Genomic DNA, 17,693 nt, shown 5'->3' with positions numbered 1-17,693 from the left:
CGACGATTATAAAATAAAATAAAAACACTGGTCTCGTCGTCCAGTACATTAACCACTAGACCAGTGATCGGCCACCCTTTTAACATTGACATCTTCTATTAGTAACGATATTAGTAACAAAAATAGTTCTATTAGTAAAAAAAATAGACACAACTCCAGAATTCTCTGTTTGGATTCAAAAGATTTGAAAATACTGTCGAATTTTCGAGCAACAAAAAGGAAAAAAATATATTTTTTTAAAACTCACCGAAGAGAAAGTCATAAAGTTCTCTTCGAATCGGACAGAAACCTTTCATTCTAACTCTACGTTCTTTCAAAACTTTATCGAATGTTTTACTCAATTCTATTATTTCATCTCTATTGGCTGGCCTTCTGGACAGACGAAGTAAATAATTTTCTCCGTCCTTTTCGATCTTCCTATTTGAAACATGTGGATTAACCGTTATTAGTTACACTATTGATAAATGGCATTGCGTGAGTGTATATGTTGTCGTGAATGAGCGAAATGAAGGGAATGTCGACTTTCACCGATGAATGTCAACAATCGCATAGTCGCTTTGGTGAATGTCCAAAATCTTTGTTATATCCGATTTGATATTAATTTATTCGTTGATATTATTACATTTATTCGATATTTTTAATATCTGCTGTGGATAGATAAGGAGAAACACTAGTGTTCGGAGTACCGGTTTAATGCATAGTGTCATTTAACCTTGAAAAAGCATTGATGTAGGGCATACCGGGCAGTGACACTGAACCTTAAAAAAAAAAAAACATCAGTGTAGGGTATACCGGGTACCTAGACCTAGTATATTCTTCGGACATTCACCAAAGTGACATTCACAGACTATGTGATTGTGAACATTCACCGGTGGAAGTCAAAAACCACCGATTTTGGTCATTCACAACATATACAAAAAGACTTTAATTATCCGAAGTAATAGTTTCATAATCAAAATGTTCTGATTATAAAAGTTGAAAAAAATTTCTATTCTATTTTAGTCTAGACTCTTTTAAATAACTGATATTATTCCAGAGCTTATACATAGCTTATTTTTTCATTTTCATTAGTACGTATTAGAATAATTACTTAACCGTCATTGACGTCATAAATGGTACAAGGAAATTTTTTACTTTCCTCCTAAACAAATTAGTACCGCTTTTCCATTAACTTTGCATTTTGATACAAAGCTTATTATTTTAATTAATACTTAATACGAAAATTAATTTGGCATCATTGGCGTCAAAAATAGCATTGCGAATTTTTTTGTTTATGATTCTCATGATCGAATTTGTACCGTTTCTCTGTTGATTGTTCTGTTTAGTGCGTATTTTTATTAAAATTTCATTTGGTACCTGTTAACAAAATTAAGCATCATCAGTGCCGTTCCACGTTTCTCCTCTGCAAACTAGTAAAATATATCCATTAATTTGGATTATCAGTACATTTTTTCAATTCCAGTTACCGTAAATTTAAAATTTATTAGTTTTAAAGATAAAAGCGTTTTAAAAGCTATATAAACAAAATGAACACATGGTTTCAGATAAATCCAGGAATATTAATTTAACGACGTAGACGCGCCTATGATCATTGAGTTACGTTGATTATTGAGATAATTTCAATTAATATAAGTTATAAAAATAATTAAATATTAAGGATTCGACTGTAATAACATGATTGACTGCAGCAACTCAACAGGCTTAGCTGCATGTTATCGCATCTTATAGTTTTATCTTCATGTAAACGCTGAGTACATCTTACCAATATCTTCAAAAGAGCCGGGATGGCTCAGGGGATAGAGCATTCGTCTTCCAATAAGGTGAACCGGGTTTTAATCCCAGAGACGGCTGGTCGATAAGAATTCCGTATCCGGCTCGCACCGACTATAAAGCTGACGTTCAATATCCTCAGTGGTAGATGGATCATGGGTTAGTCCGTTTGCGTCAGGCTTACCGTGGGAGGTTTTCGCGGTTTCCCTCCCCATGTAAAGCAAATGCCGGTTAGTTCCATCAAAAAGTCCTCCACGAAGTCAAATTTTTCCTAGTACTTGAACCAGGAGTTTCCTTGTCTTCTGGATTGTTTTCTAAGTTACAAGGCTACGGAGTTGAACATATTAGTATTCGTAAATCCAAAAAATTGGGTCAGCTGTTCAGCGGTGGTTATAAATTAAAATATCTTCAAAAATACAGTTTGTCAGTAAAATATAAACACCGTTCTCATTCATGCATTCGTCAATAAAAAAAATTGTTTTTCTTGTACTTATTCGTGCAAATGACGCTATTTTTGAAATTTCCCATTTTAACTATGTTGTAACTTAAAATACAAACCTGGGAATGAAAGTAAAATCCAGAATTCGGGAAATATTTTCTTCCTTTGCGGAATCAACTCGTTCTTTCTCTTCCTCCATTGCAGAAGTTAACAAATTTTCCGATGGCCCACTTTCTTCCATCGTATCATCATCAAAACTTCCACTCGATTCCTCTTCTAAATCCTAAATTGCAAATAAACATTTAAAAAAATGTATATTTCATACGCGATCATAATAAATACATATTGTATCATTATCAGAACTTCCACTGGATTCCTCTTCTATATTCTAGGGTTTCAATTAATTAAACTTAAAAAAAAAACCAAAAAAAAAACATATTTCATACTTGATTATACTAACCGACTGAAGGGGATACTTCCGTATCGTGATCTATCACGCTAACTACAATCGCCAAGGTGCCAAATAGATTTTACACCTGCAATTTCTGGGGGGTGGCTACGAGTTATACCATTCGAGCTGGTCCCTTTCTGTGATATTTTTCTTAATTCTTTTTTTAGTTTCTCGCGACCAGCTGATCGGAAGTAACCAAGACTTGGCGATTATTCTGTCGCAGATAAAGATACGGAAATCTCCCCCAGCGCTGAGGGTAATATAGCTATTATGCTTTTTTTAATGTCACTGCTTGGTTTACAATTGCCCGGTATTCCCTACAATGATAATTCACTGATGTTTTTAAGGGCAATTGCTACTGCCCGGTATAATCTACCATACAATAGTAGCTCCACCTATCCACTGACTGATTGACAGCTTATTGGGACAATGACGTAATATTTTCATGTTAATTTTTAAGTTTTGATACTTAAATCAGTGTTGTATCTTTACTCCAGCGCCATCTACAGTAACGTTTTTATAACACTCAGAGTAACAATAAACAAGCTGTCATAAGGTTGTAGTGGTGCTCTCTCTTTTGTCGTATTCCAATGCTAGCATTTACCAGATTTAGAAAAATAACTAATTTTAGGTCTCACCAGCGATAATACAGTCCACCCTAATTAGAAGTGAAGATTCATGGATAAATAGGGTGACCAGATTTTTTCGGGCAATTCCGGGGACACTCATCTCTCTCTTCCCCCCCCCCTCCCCTAGTTTTATCGACAGAAAAAATTGGAAAAAAAATTTGATCATTTATCTTAAAAAATATTTTTTTTTTTCGTTTACATTTTTTTATAAATTAGTATATAAATTATATCGTTAAAATCGTGATCATAACATTTTTACACAATTTTAAAATCTGTTAACAAAACAATTGTATTGCTTTTAAAATTATACTATTTCTAAACACCGTATTTTTCTGAAGAATGAATCTTCTTTAAAATTTCAGGATTTTTTTCGAGTAATTGAGAAAATATGTCACATGAAAAATCAAAATTAATCAGTACAGATAAAACCGCTTTCACTGTATTCAAATCCATTCGCGATTTTTCTTTAGTCCAATAGTTATTTATGCGCGAAAATACCCGTTCTACATGCGCATTGCTGCTTGGCCAGCACATAGCAAGCTCATATGGAAACTCGTTTTTCCAATCATCCAAATAATGGCATTTTCTTTTTTTTTGTTTCTGTTGCCATATTGACATCTATTTTAAAGAAATAAAAATATTTTTCTAAATATCTATTACGATAACAAATTATGAGGTTTTCAAAATGTAGAATAATTAGAATTTATAAAAATTAATTAGTCGTAAGTGATAATAATAACAATTTCATAAAAAATGGTTTTATACTTTATTGGTTAGATATTTATAAAACGTTTACCTGATTATAAAATGTTTTAGTTATTTTTCTAAAATAAAACTGAAATGTAGTAATTGTTGTCGTTTTTAGTGGAAATTAGCTAATATTGGCAGTTTATGTAACTCGAGATATTAATTGTTTTAAAAGCAGCAACTAATATTCATGTTACGTCTTGTTTTAAACTTCTTTTCGTATGTAAACATGTCTGGCGTACAGCCTAGTAAAAATGTAAACATAACTAGATATTAAAGTTATGTGTTCCAAAATTTCTGTAGTATAAGTTATAGTGTGTTCTTAAAAACTAGTTTACATTTAATTTTCAATGCTTACATTAATTTGTATGAAAATTTTTGAGAAAATAAAAATTACATATAACATATTTTTATCAAATATTTTACACAAAATTTTTCAATTTTATAACCGGGGACAAAACCGGGGACGCAAACCGACCGGGGGTATGAGGTCCTCGCCGGGGACAATCCCCGGAAATCGGGGACGTCTGGTCACCCTATGGATAAATTACCCCCAACTTGTTACCCCGCATCAACAACATAATGGTCCGCTCAACGCAGCAGGTAAATAATTTTACAGTATATAATTAGGTATAATCTAAATAAACTTTCAAATTTATTGTATTTAGTAAAAGTTGTATCTTAACAATTAAAACATTCTGTATAGATTTTGGTAATCACAAATACATTTGTATTGTTTTGTTTTAAATTATTCATCTTTTACTTATTCATATTAAAATTTATTACTATTGAGGAATTTCTAAATTAAAAACAATTAACAATGGAAAAAATTAACAAATTAAAAAAGAAACGTACCACAATTCGATCAAGTATTTCAAAAGCAATAACTCGATTGGACGCGTTTATGCAAAGTAAAGGTAAACAAACTTATGAAACAAATGAAGCGGAACTAAAGGAGTTGCAGGAAATTTTAAATAGTAAAGAATTAGACATAAAAAACTTAAATTCAGAAATAGAAAAGCTTATAACAAATGCAACGGAACACGAACCAGAAATCGCAACAAGCGAAGAGTACAATGACAAATTACTGTACTCAAAAGCCACCATAAAAATGTGTTTCAAAGCTCTAAATCAGTCAAATTTAGAAAATACGTTAATGCAAAATCCTCAAAATTTAAAAGAAAAAACTGCAAGTAAACAAAGCATAACTCTTCCTGAAATACCCATGCCAAAATTCTCAGGAAGTGGCAATTATTTAAAATACAATTTGACAACATTATTACGTCAAATGAGCAGTTAAATGATATACAAAAGTTGCATTACTTAAATTCTTCTCTAATAGGAGAGACAAAAAACCTTCAAACGCTTGACGATACATTTCAGTCATTATTCAAAGCGTTGGAGGATCGATACGAAAATAAACGCTTAATTATTGAGAGTCACATAAAAGCAATATTAGATGTCGAAAAAATAAACAATGAATCCGCCAACGAACTTAGGCACCTAATTGACACTATAAGGAAAAATCTGAGAGCTCTTCAAGTTTTGGAATATAAACGAAATGATTTATCAGACATTTTCGCTTTAAATAATATCATTTCAAAACTTGACAAAGAAACTAGATAACAATACGAATTAAGTTTATGCACGCAGGAAGTTCCAAAATTAGATTCTTTCTTATTATTTTTGGAAAAAGGAGCACAAATTCTAGAAAGTTATCAAAATGTTTCTCAAATAGCAAAACTAAAAGTGAAAACAGAAAAGTCAAGGTCAAGATCATTTCTAGTCAATGAGAAAAAAGTATCGCCATGTGTTTTATGTTCAAATAACCATCCCATTTTTAAGTGCGATTATTTTCTGAAGCTTAATGTAGAGCAAAGAACTGAAGTCATATCAAAAAATAAATTAAGTTATAATTGTTTATCGAAGTCGCACTCGATGGGAAACTGTGAATCGAAATATTCTTGTTCGAGTTGTGGTCCCAGACATAACACCTTAATTCATAGGCGTCAAAAGGAAAATGTAAATGATTCGTCGCGTCTGCATTCTCTTATTTCAAATGTTGATAATTCAAGGGCTTTGGAAAATACGTTTCCGAATATTAATGCTGCCGAATTTAATGCTCAAACTTCATCACTAACAAATAAAAATACTCGTTATTCAAATAAAAGTGGTATTTTGCGAACATGTGAGGTATTTATTAGGAGTTCCAAAACTCGTGCTCTTATTAAAGCTAGGTGTATTTTGGGCAGTGGTTCAACTTCTAACGTTTTAACCGAAGCGCTTGCTAATGCATTAGAGGTCCCATTGCGAAAAATAAACAACCTCATTGCTGCGTTATGTAATAATAAAACTGTTGTAAAAGCGAAATTACAGGCTGATATTTCTAACAGGGATGGGACTTCTTTTAAAACCGTAGATTTCTTAGTTGTGAAAAAGATAAGATTTAATTCCAACGGCACCATTATCATTAAAGAAATTTGAGTTACCTAAAAACATACATTTAGCAGAACCTAATATTTTCACCAATTCAGCTAACATAGACATGCTTATAGGAGCGGAAGCATTTTGTGAAATTATTAGGACGGGCGATATTAACATACATGGTAGGAATTTGGCTCGAAAAATTGTTCATGCTTGTGTCATTTGCACTTAGTTTAAACCTAGATTTTTAGTTCAAAAAATGGGAGATTTGCCTAGTGTTCGATGTAAACCAACTTTTCCTTTCTTAAATTCTGGTACTGATTTCGCAGGACCTTTTTTCGTAAAAAACAAAAATCAACGTAAAGATCCGTTTCAAAAAATATTTATTGCTATTTTTTTGTCTTGTAACTAAAGCTATTCACATTGAAATTGTTTCTAAGCTAACATCTGATTCTTTTATTGCAACCCTGAAAAGATTCATTGCCCATAGAGGCAAATGTTCCATATTATAGAGTGACAATGCCAAAACCTACTTAGGAGCAAATAGAGAAATTAAACGTTTGTATAATCTAGTTAGTAAACCAGATGAGACTCTATCTAAATTTCTTGTTTCTGAGAGAATTAATTGGAAGAATCCTAGAAATCCAAATTTTGGTGGAATATGGGAAAGTGGTGTAAAATCATTTAAATTTCGCCTGAAACGAGCAATAGGTACTTTAACATACGATGAATTTCTTACTATTATTAATCAAATCGAAGGTATTTTAAATTCAAGGCCTTTAATGTCACTTTCCAGTGATGCTGATGATCTGGATGTTTTAACACCAGCTCATTTTTTAATAGGAAGATCTATAAAAAGCATTCCTGAACCAGAATTAATTGATCTTTCAGATAATAGGTTAAGTAGGTGGCAATTGACTACAAAAATTACCCAAGCAATTTGGAAAAAATGGTCAAATAATTATTTGTGCCATTTACAACAGCGATCGAAATGGCTCTTTGAAAAGGATAACATTTCTATTGGCACTGTAGTTATAGTAAAAGACGATAATTTGCCCATTAATCAATGGCTCATGGGAGTTGTTGTCGAATTGTTTCCAGGAAAAGACATGTGTTAGAGTTTGCAGTGTGAAAACCAAACGTGGTATTTTCAAACGTCGTATCACTAAGCTAACCATTTTACCAGTACCAGTTGAAGTTTGATTAAGTCATTTCATTATGTGTCAATTTTATGTGTATATATATTTTTGCTCCTATTTTTTTAAAAAGTGATGTCATTTGTCAATTGTTTGTTTTTGCATATTACTTATATTTGATATTATTGCAATGCTGATATATTTGAAATGCAGTACTGAATTTCAACGCGGGGAGTGTGTTGTATCCTTACTCCAGCGCCATCTACAGTAACGTTTTTGTAACACTCAGAGTCGCAATAAACAAGCTGTCATAAATGGTGGTCTCTTTTGTCGTATTCCAATGCTAGCATTTACCAGATTTAGAAAAATAGCTAATTTTAGGTCTTACCGGCGATAATACAGTCCACCCTAATTAGTAGTGAAGATTCATGGATAAATTGCCCCCTCTTTTGTTACCCAGCATCAACAACAATCAGCATAAAAAGTTTGTATTATGAGTGTACAAACTGTTTCTTGTCACTCTGCAGATGTACAAGTACATAACATTAATCATTATTTTCAATCATCCGATGATGAATTAAATAATATCGATGAGCAGTTGAATTTCAATCAATTTTTTTTTCTTATTTCTTTAATTTCCTCCTAAATCAATTTGTTATGTAATGAACAATAATAGTTTTAAACAATGCTCTTACAATAAACTGCTTTTGCAATTAAATATGTAGCTTCTCTGGTTCGGGAAAAGGAGAAAAATCGATTACCGCAATACATACGTAACTAGAAATAGCGTTTTTTTTTTTTGCGAATAATATTTCATTTCTATAGCTGTTATGAATTTGCAACTGTTATTCAAGACTGTTAGGTCAACTTTACCTATTAGCCTATTTTAAGCCAATGCCCTCTATACGTAAATTTTGAAAATGGAGCGTAAAATATAAATGCGAAGAGAGGCTAGCAGAGTTTTTAAAAAATAAAAAGGGTCTGCATTTATATTTGAAATTAAAAAAAAAATATTAAGAAGTTACCACAACGCTTTATTATCTGGATTTATAAGAATTTAGAAAAATTGATTTTTATCTTCACTAAGAAATTAAGAGAATGTGCAAGAAATTAGAGTAAGAAATTAGAGCAACTAAGAAATTAGAGTGAGAAATTAAGAGAATTTGCAGACTTGGTCTCTAGAACTACTGGACCGATTTTACTGAAATTTTAACTGTATATACATTGATACAATACAAAATAAATAACTATTCAACAATTGTAATACACGCGCATGATCATGCGTAACACTCGCTGAAGTCGGAAGATATGAAACGGCGGTTGCAGAATAAACAAAAAGCAAGGGTTAATAGAGGTAGACATAATCATTTCCTGTGGCAATCGGCCTGAATTGTCTTGTGGCAATTTCATACCTTCCTACTCCAACGAGTGTTACGCACTATCATGCGTGTGTATTACAATTGTGGAATTCGCGATCGCAACGCTCGAGTACGCCGTCTAGCGGGAGACTGTAAATATCGGACATTAATTTATCACGTTTTCATTTAGTTCCATCAAAGTCATTGACTGAATCAGACGCCATTTTTTAGCAGCAAATAGGAAACAAAATTTCCCTAAGGAAAAGGCCGAAGAACTTGAAAAAAATCTCCAGAATATTAGTAAATCTTTCAGGAACAGAACACGCCAAACATTTGAAGAAAAATTCCTCAATAATTTTTAATTTCTATTATCAACAAACTTGCAACTGATGACTTCCGATTTCGGATACTGTTACAGATGTGTGTATTAAGGTAAAATGCATTTCTTCTGTCTTCAATTCATTACGAATTAAAGTGAAGTCAACATTGCTTTCGTCATTCCAGTGAATAAATATGAATTCAGAACATACAGAATTGTAATAGTTATAGCATATTCTTCTTCGTTATAGAATAGTATATATTTCTGTATCCATATAATTCGGAAAACAACAATAAAAAATTATCCAAGTTACTTGAAATAGTGCCATTTGTGCTGATTCTTAATTAATTTTAATCGTTTTCTTGGTAAGTATTTTTTAGTTTTGAAAGAATAAGTTCAACTAGAATTCAGCTATTCTGTTTTTAGCTACATATTCAAATTCATATCAATTATAAAATTTTGCTGTGTAGTATGTTATCTAAAAGTAATGAAGGTATAAACTATGTATCTATTATTTGAGAATAAAGTTTTCAAACAAGGAACTTATCATTTTGGAATTCTCCGGGAATCATAAATCAGGTAAGTGCAATGATTTTTACAATAAAAAATTTGCTTGTAAATATTTTTTTTTCATTTGATGATGGTTCTCTACAGAATGGTTTTTTACGTCTGATTAAGAACTATAAGAATAATAAAAAAAGAAACAATATGAAAGTTTTTATTTCAATGTTAAGAATTCTTAAAATCGTTTTTTTTATCCTAAGAATTCTTTATTTTCCGTTTTTTAGTTTATAATTTTTTGATAAAAATTGTTCTCAAAATACTTTTTTTGAAAAATTAAATGGTATAACATTATGTGTTTATGTATACTTCTTGTATATTCCAATGTTTGAAGTAATATGATTCAGAAAAGTATGGAATAAAAATTCGGTACTTACGTATTAACGCCACCGCCGCTACAGATTTGGCGGTTTTTAAGTGCCGCCAATCTACACTTAAAATTTTTGCGACAATTCATAAAATAAAACACTTTATTTAAAATCAAAATAGTCAATCGGATTTCGGTGGAAAATGAGCCGATATAGAGTTTAGCATAGATTCAAAACAATCATATCGCCATATGAACTCTGATAAATAAGATTCCAAATGAAATAACATTTCCAAAACGTACGTTTACCAAGATAAAGTTTTATGTTGTGGGAATTGGTACATTTTCGTTTTTTCGGTAAAATATTTCCCTCCTGAAAAAATAAAATTGCATCTTGTTTTGTTTTTGGCAAATCCCAAAGACGAATTTTCGTAGCACTAAAAATGGCGACAAAAAAGAATTGTTTTTTTTTTTTTTTTTTTTTGTTTCGTCAGCATTCTTTATTTTACGTTTCTTAGTTTCTAAATAATGATTTTTATTGAAACTTGAAATTTTTTGATAAAAATTGTTGTCAAAAAACTTTGTTTACAAAATTAAATTTCATAAAATTATGAGGCTTATGTATACTTTTTGTTCATTTTAATTTTTGAAGTAATATGATTCTTAAAACTATAGAATGTAAAGTTTAAATGGGCCTTTCATGTTATATCATTAAATTTAGTAATACTATTTCTCGGGCATTAGGTTTTAACTCTTATAAGAATATACATATTTTTTTCTGTTAATGTACAAATATTTTTCCGATGTGTTTTGGATATTCCTTCTCTAATAAAAAGAGATACCATTTTGTTTTCGGTTGTACAAGAAAGAAGATCAAGCATTTTTCTTTTTTAAATTTAATAAGCCACATTAAAGAAGGAACGTTGCAATGCTACACGCTACATTAACGACGTCTCCAGAGTAACAGAATGACGGTTCATATAGAAATCGCAGGTAAGCGTCTCATACAACAACGCCCCCTATAGTTCGTTGCGATCGCGAATAGTTATTTGTCTTCTGTTGTATCACTGTATGTACAGATCAAATTTCATTAAAATCGGTCCAGTAATTCTACAGATAATCTACAAAATCTCCTACCAGTGTAGATAGAAAAATCTCGCCAAATTGGTGATTCTTAAAAAAAAAAAAATAAATAACGCTTGATAATAAACTGCGAATATTTTTAGTTGTAGCCAGTTATTATAAATAATAACCCTCTATTATTATTAATAACATTTAAGGTAACATTTAAAATCTTACCTTTACTTCAAGATTTTTACTCTATTTTTATTCTCTCAATTTCTCTTTCCTTTCCATCTTTTATTCTTTATTTCTATAATGTTCTTCGATATTTTTTCTATTTATTTTATTTGGTGAAAGAGCTGTGATAAGGATTTAATAATCCTCATATGTCCCCCCTCTATCTCAGAAACAAATAAGTACAATAAAATAAAAGTATTTTTACCTTATCTTCAGCATCTTCCTCGATAGGAATTTGTTCATACTTAATAATAGGGGGTTCATTCAATTCCATCATTTTTTAAATAGAAAAAAGAAATGTCGAATAAAATGTTTGTTTAGATAAAATGATAAAAAAAAAAATCTACTTTCTATGAAACAGTATAAGTTTTTTTATAAACTCTCTTTTCAATACAGTTTTTTAGAATAAACTTCTTCAGTATGCTTTTCTTTTAAGAAAATAATATAAGTTATTTTTGCTACATTATTACTTTGCTTAAGCTAACATCATGCTTTTAGGATTTAAGTGCAAATCATTGAAAACACTACAGAAAATGAACATAAAATTATAAGATTTCAAAACCTAAAACTCAGTTTTTATACAGTGTCGCCATCTCTTGCAATTATTTCTAAAATATATGAATTTTTAATTTTTTTTAAGAAGCATAGAATAAAATTGCTTGAAATTGACCTTGGTCAACATAAGTATTATCTTTGAAATAGGTATTCTTTCTTTCTGATAATTCTTGTTATAAAATATATAGCACAAGAACATTATATTAAAAAGAGAAAAATGCTCAAAAGAGCAAAATGTTTCATTTATATATGCATATATTATAAACTAAAATTATTCAAAAAAGACATGATTGAAAGTTGTATTCAATTCTTTATTTATTTTTTTTATGTTTTAAATGTCGATGATAAAAAGCTTAAATTCTTCCACTAATTTTTAAAGTCTTCTTTAAAGAGTATATTTTTACTTACATTACTTTGATATGTAATAACTAGCGTTATTAGTAAGTAAATAATATTCTATAGTAATTATTAATATTATGAATTTTTATTGATGCAACTATAGTTGTGTTTTTCTAATCATAATCGATTTCAGAACTGCTTTGTTAGAAAAAAAATGCTTGGTGAAGTTTGACGTTTTTTATTGATTTTTTTTTGTTGAAGTTGCACACATTCTGGAAGTTCATGATTTTGAAGTTTATGATTTGAGAAGTTCATGATGAAAGTTTAAACTTTTCCTTCTAACTTTATGCAAATAAAAACTTACTTACGTAAAGACTTATTTACATATGCTTTCCTTTAATAAAAATTTATTCGAAATTTTATTTAAATTTTTTATTTTAGAAAACACTTTGTTTTAACTAAAAATTGTTATTTATTGTTATTAAATGCATTCAGTAAGCATAACGGAGACACTCGAAATATCTATTTTATCTTTCAAAAGAGGGCAGCACCGTCAAAACTGAATAGCTGACAAAACATATCTTTAAAAAATAAAAATAAAAATAAAAAATTATTCAAAATCAGGAGAGTTGCCTGAAATTGAAAAATATTTTATTCTTCTTCAATTCATAGTAAAGGTAATAAAATTTAGCTTTCCTGCGTGGAATTTCCAATGATTTACAAACTTGCCCTAATATAATCTTCTTTAAATATTAATAATTCATATCTAATACCATTATGATGAAGTAATTAAAAACATAGGCTGAAAAAATTTTTTGTTTTACTTAATACTTTTTAATATAATTTTAAATTTTAATATTTTAAATTTAATTTTTTAATTGATTTTCAGTTTTTTTATATTAAATTTAAATTATTTAAAATTTTCGTACTTTGAAATTACTCCTTCCTAACTTAAAGATAAATAAATTTAATGATATTAAATCTACATATTAATTTATATTATGTATTATATGTCCTATAAAAAAATTTTGCGATTTTTAATGTTTTGTACAACATGAGCTTGACAAAACAGTAACGGAATTATTTTTTCATTGTTATTATTAGTATTGTCATATGCTATTTTCATTATCATTTTAAATAAAGAAATAGATTTTTTTTGAGTTTTTGTGTAATTTTATTGCTCAGAAAATAATTTTACAAATATCGTACCAGCTTTATAAGAATATAAGCAGATGGCGCCACTAAGGTCTCGTAAATTATTATAAAAAGGTGACGATTCTTCTTATGGCTTCGATTCTTCTAAACCGGCTAGAAAACGGAAAAACATTCAAATAATTTCGATCATTGAATAAGTTTTAAAGCAGGAAATAACTTCGTTAATTTAGAGATCTATTTTTAAGAATAAAACACTGAAATTAATTTACTTATAAAAATTGCTAATTTAATTTTTTTTTTAAATACTTAAATTTTTTACCAGAAATTATTAAGAAAAAGTAGATAAGTAAAATTAACTGTAATACTAAGAATTCACGGAAAGTAAAATTTTTTTTTTATTGAGGATTAAAAAATTTGTTGTTACACAAATTAGTGGTTTATAAACGTTTTTATTTATTTATTCGACTTTTATATTTATTGATTCGTTTTTTCTCGAATACTCTGGTTTGCGCTGAATTATTTCCCATTTTTCGTATAAACGTTTTTTTCTTTTATGCACCAGTTATAATATTAAAAATACCAGTCATGGTAGCTGTTGCTATATAGCTATAAAGGATAATCATTCAAAATTACAAAAAATTGTTATATGATCTTAAAAATAAAAAAGAATAATTTGGCAAGTGATAAACATTGAAAACAAATTTGAACATATAACATCGTATTAAATACTTTACAGAAAAACCATTGTAATAGTAATGGTTAATTAGAGAGATTTTGCATTTTCACATACTTGAGCTCCGCATGTAGAAAGTCGGAGTTGTTCTGTAGTAGTTGCACTTCAGTAGTTCTGTAGTAGTTTCATGCACATTATTAACGTTAAAATAATTTCTAATTTATCATGTTTCAGTATCATTTTTAATCTTCATTCATTATTCTTTTCTGAGAAAAACCTAACTTTTTCATCTGAAAAACAGCAGTATATTCAGCAATGAATAAATGATTTGGTATTGTTTATTAAAGACATTCAGTTCATTTTCTGTATCCAACGAAAACTATTAGTTCAACTTTAAAAAAAATCAAAATAATAATATTTTTAAACAATGACTCTTCTATTATATCTAATTAGTTCAATAGAGAATTTAATTATATTTTAAAACGTTGTATTTTAATTGTCAGAATGTCTGTTTGAATACTCATACCTTCCAAAATTTAGGTTTTAAGCGAAATCCTAAAAAAAAAAAAAAAAACACTTTAGAGCACGAATTTTTTTTATAACTGACCTTTAATATAGCTGTTTAAATTATTTATGCGTAGTGGTAGGCAAAAATTTACCAATTTTATTTAATTTAAATGTCAACACATTAACTTTACTACCAATAGAAAATTGGTACCACCAGTATTACTACCAATTTGAATATCTACAGAAATTCCGTAGTAATTGGAGGGTATGTATGCATCGAAAAGTGGTAGAAATTTTTATTGATCTTAAGACTTCAAAAAGTTTTGATTTGCAATATTTAAGAAACAACTTTAGCTACATGGTTTCATCTGGCACGGTATTCGAGTTGAAATTTTAATCAATCGAGCTAGTCTGAAAACGGTCAAGATTTTGACTGACGGTCAACTCTATTTGAAAATAAATTTTACCAGTATCGGTCAAGAAGTAATTGATCCTTGTATTGTCCTTTGTAGCCGCGTTTCATTTTAAATTTCTCTGCTTCAGCTAGTCGGAAATTTGATGATATTTTTTAAACTTGTTACAATTAGTCTATGCCTTTTGTCTGATTTTATTTTATAACCGCCGTTGAACCAATTTTAAGTTTACGACTACCGACTCCGTAGCCTTGTAATTTTGAAAATAAATCTACAAGAAAAAGAACTCCTGGATAAAGTATTGGGACAAATTTGCCTTCGTAGAGGACTGTTTGATGGAACTAACCAGCATATGCATTACATGGAGAGAAAAACCACCAAATCATATCAATATTAATTTAAATCATCCTTGGAAGATTCTGGTAGAAGTATTTTATTTGAATCCGCTACTCGTTTTATAGATTTCGTTTAGTGTAGTCTGCATTTTCTAGTTTTTGCTTGATGTGTTTTTATTTCGTATATATTTTTTAACTTGTGTTCTATTTTCGTTTAATTTTTTTAGTGCTCCTTACACTATTGTGTATATATATTTTTCTTTGGCTACATTGATACAATATTAGAAAGCACTCCTTTATGCTGATATAATCGTGGGAGCTGATGAAGAGATTACATATTTTCATTATTTAGTTTTCTAGCTTTTTAATGCTTTTTTAAATAATATTTTCTTTTAATTTTAGTAAAAATTATTTTTCTTTTTCTCTTTTCATTAACCTTTATTATTTCCCAAGTTTTCTCTACATTTTTAACTTAATGATGAGTAATGGGTTCAACAAAAGAGGTAGAGGGTGAGAATGTGCGATGAACAACATCACAAATATGTCGATTATATAGTACATATATGCTATACATATAGTACATTCATATATGAATAAGATATCCAGATATATCTTATATACCCAGATATATCTATACATATAAAACATTCATATAAATAAAGCATCGATTTATTTAAGGCACCCAGATATATTAAGAGAATACATAAAATGAAACAGGGGATTCCAACCACTTGACCTAAGACCTCAGTGCTAGCTAATGTTCTGGATATTGTGGCTAAGGTCGAGTAAGTTTCGCCACATAAATTGAAATATTAATTAACGTAAGTTAATAAGACTAATAGTAACCGACCTACCACAGAAGGAGTTTGCGTATAAGGGTTTCACCCGTTGTCACGTGAACTAAACACTACAAAACTACAGAAAAGTAAAATCAAAACTAAAAAGATTGATACACGTAGGAAAAATCCCAAAATCGAAAAGATGATAAAAATAAAACAGAATAAAAATTAAAAGTGCTTAAAACATCTAAGTGAATAAAATTAACCAACAATAAAAGTGTCACAAATACAGGTAAAAACATATAAAAGTAAGGTCAGGTAAAACATCAAATGGTAAAAATATGAAAAATCACATTAAATACAAATAAGACTAAAATAAGATTAATAGAATAATTAAAATACTCGACTAAAATTTCAAGTGTCCCCCTTTCAAGGCTAAGTGCCTCTAAGATTAAAAATGTTCTAAGGTAAACCTAAGTTTCTTTAAAAAGGATTAACACTCAAAGATGACACCAGGTAAGACAGAGGGTGCTGGAGCTCACGAAGATCAAGATTTCATTTCGAATGTTCTATGTATAATGAAGATGTATAATAAAGATGTATAATGAAGAGCGTAAGTTAATAAATACAACACTGTACCACGGATCGAATTTGTTCAAATATAATTTGTTCTCGTCTGTGTTTTTTATTTAACCTAAATTTATTATTCGTTTGTGTATTTTACTCTAAACGTGATTGTTTCTGTTTTGTGAATCGAACAACTTTTTGGCGCAATTAGTTTATGCTCTGCATGCCTTTGTGTTAAGTAAGCAATTATCTAATACTTGTGAAAGAATAAAGAATGTGCCTTTTAAGAAAATTCATATATGACGGGCTTAGCTTGCTTGAAATAGAATAGGAAGAACAGTTGCTAACACAACCAAATGCCACGTTTCAACTGTCAATCGCAATAAATTCGCTAGCAGGTATAAAACGTTTAAAATAGAAATGGTCTGGTCAGATAGTTTGCTCGAAGAACTGACTATCGCTAGACCTTTTTAAACCATGTTATCTTTAAAATATGTAATAAACTGAATATATAGTATAGTAACTATCGTTTGTAGAATATATTAACGATTAAATATTTGAACAAGATGCAGGGTGAGTGTGAACTAGTAGTAGGAATTTAAAAAATACTTTTTTGGTATTATAATATTTAATAATTTTTTGTAAAAAAATAAAAATAAGATTCGTAAAGTTTAATTAATTTCGTGCACACATGAATCCTAAATTTGAACGGAAAAATTTAGTTGTATGAACTTAGGAAAAAAAGTTTAGCCTCTCAAAATATCTGTGTAAGCGAATACACAATGCAAAGCTATAAATAACGCATAATATTAACGCGTAGTGTTATCAAATTTATAATTTATTATATATTATTTATCCGCAAAAAAATTGTCGAGGAAAAATAGCCCATGTGAAGGACTATCTCCATGTACTTTATCTGAATTCCTTTTT

General features: G+C 29.4%; 1 protein-coding gene across 1 annotated transcript; it reads right to left on the bottom strand.

The window, feature by feature from the left end:
- Positions 1–236: 236 nt before the first annotated feature.
- LOC122271001 (33 kDa inner dynein arm light chain, axonemal-like) lies at positions 237–11,845 on the bottom strand. Its single transcript, XM_043050626.2, has 3 exons — positions 11,646–11,845; positions 2,329–2,492; positions 237–417 (listed from the first exon to the last, which is right to left on the bottom strand). The coding sequence occupies exons 1-3, from the start codon at positions 11,715–11,717 to the stop codon at positions 237–239; spliced, it is 417 nt and encodes a 138-aa protein (XP_042906560.1). The 5' UTR covers positions 11,718–11,845.
- Between the last annotated feature and the right edge of the window lie 5,848 nt (positions 11,846–17,693).

Source organism: Parasteatoda tepidariorum, chromosome 6 (assembly GCF_043381705.1).
Source record: "Parasteatoda tepidariorum isolate YZ-2023 chromosome 6, CAS_Ptep_4.0, whole genome shotgun sequence".
NCBI classification, from domain to species: Eukaryota; Metazoa; Arthropoda; class Arachnida; order Araneae; family Theridiidae; genus Parasteatoda; species Parasteatoda tepidariorum.
Note: the sequence above shows the minus strand (reverse complement) of the source record. Positions and strands in the feature narration are given on the sequence as shown.

What these genes read in the sequence shown, in the direction of transcription:
- LOC122271001 (XM_043050626.2), bottom strand. Translation starts at nt 11,717, where the DNA reads ATGATGGAATTGAATGAACCCCCTATTATTAAGTATGAACAAATTCCT. An exon ending in AGGAAGATGCTGAAGATAAG is followed by an intron (nt 2,493 to 11,645) that starts GTAAAAATACTT and finishes TTTGCAATTTAG; the next exon opens with GATTTAGAAGAGGAATCGAG. An exon ending in GATTTTACTTTCATTCCCAG is followed by an intron (nt 418 to 2,328) that starts GTTTGTATTTTA and finishes TGTTTCAAATAG; the next exon opens with GAAGATCGAAAAGGACGGAG.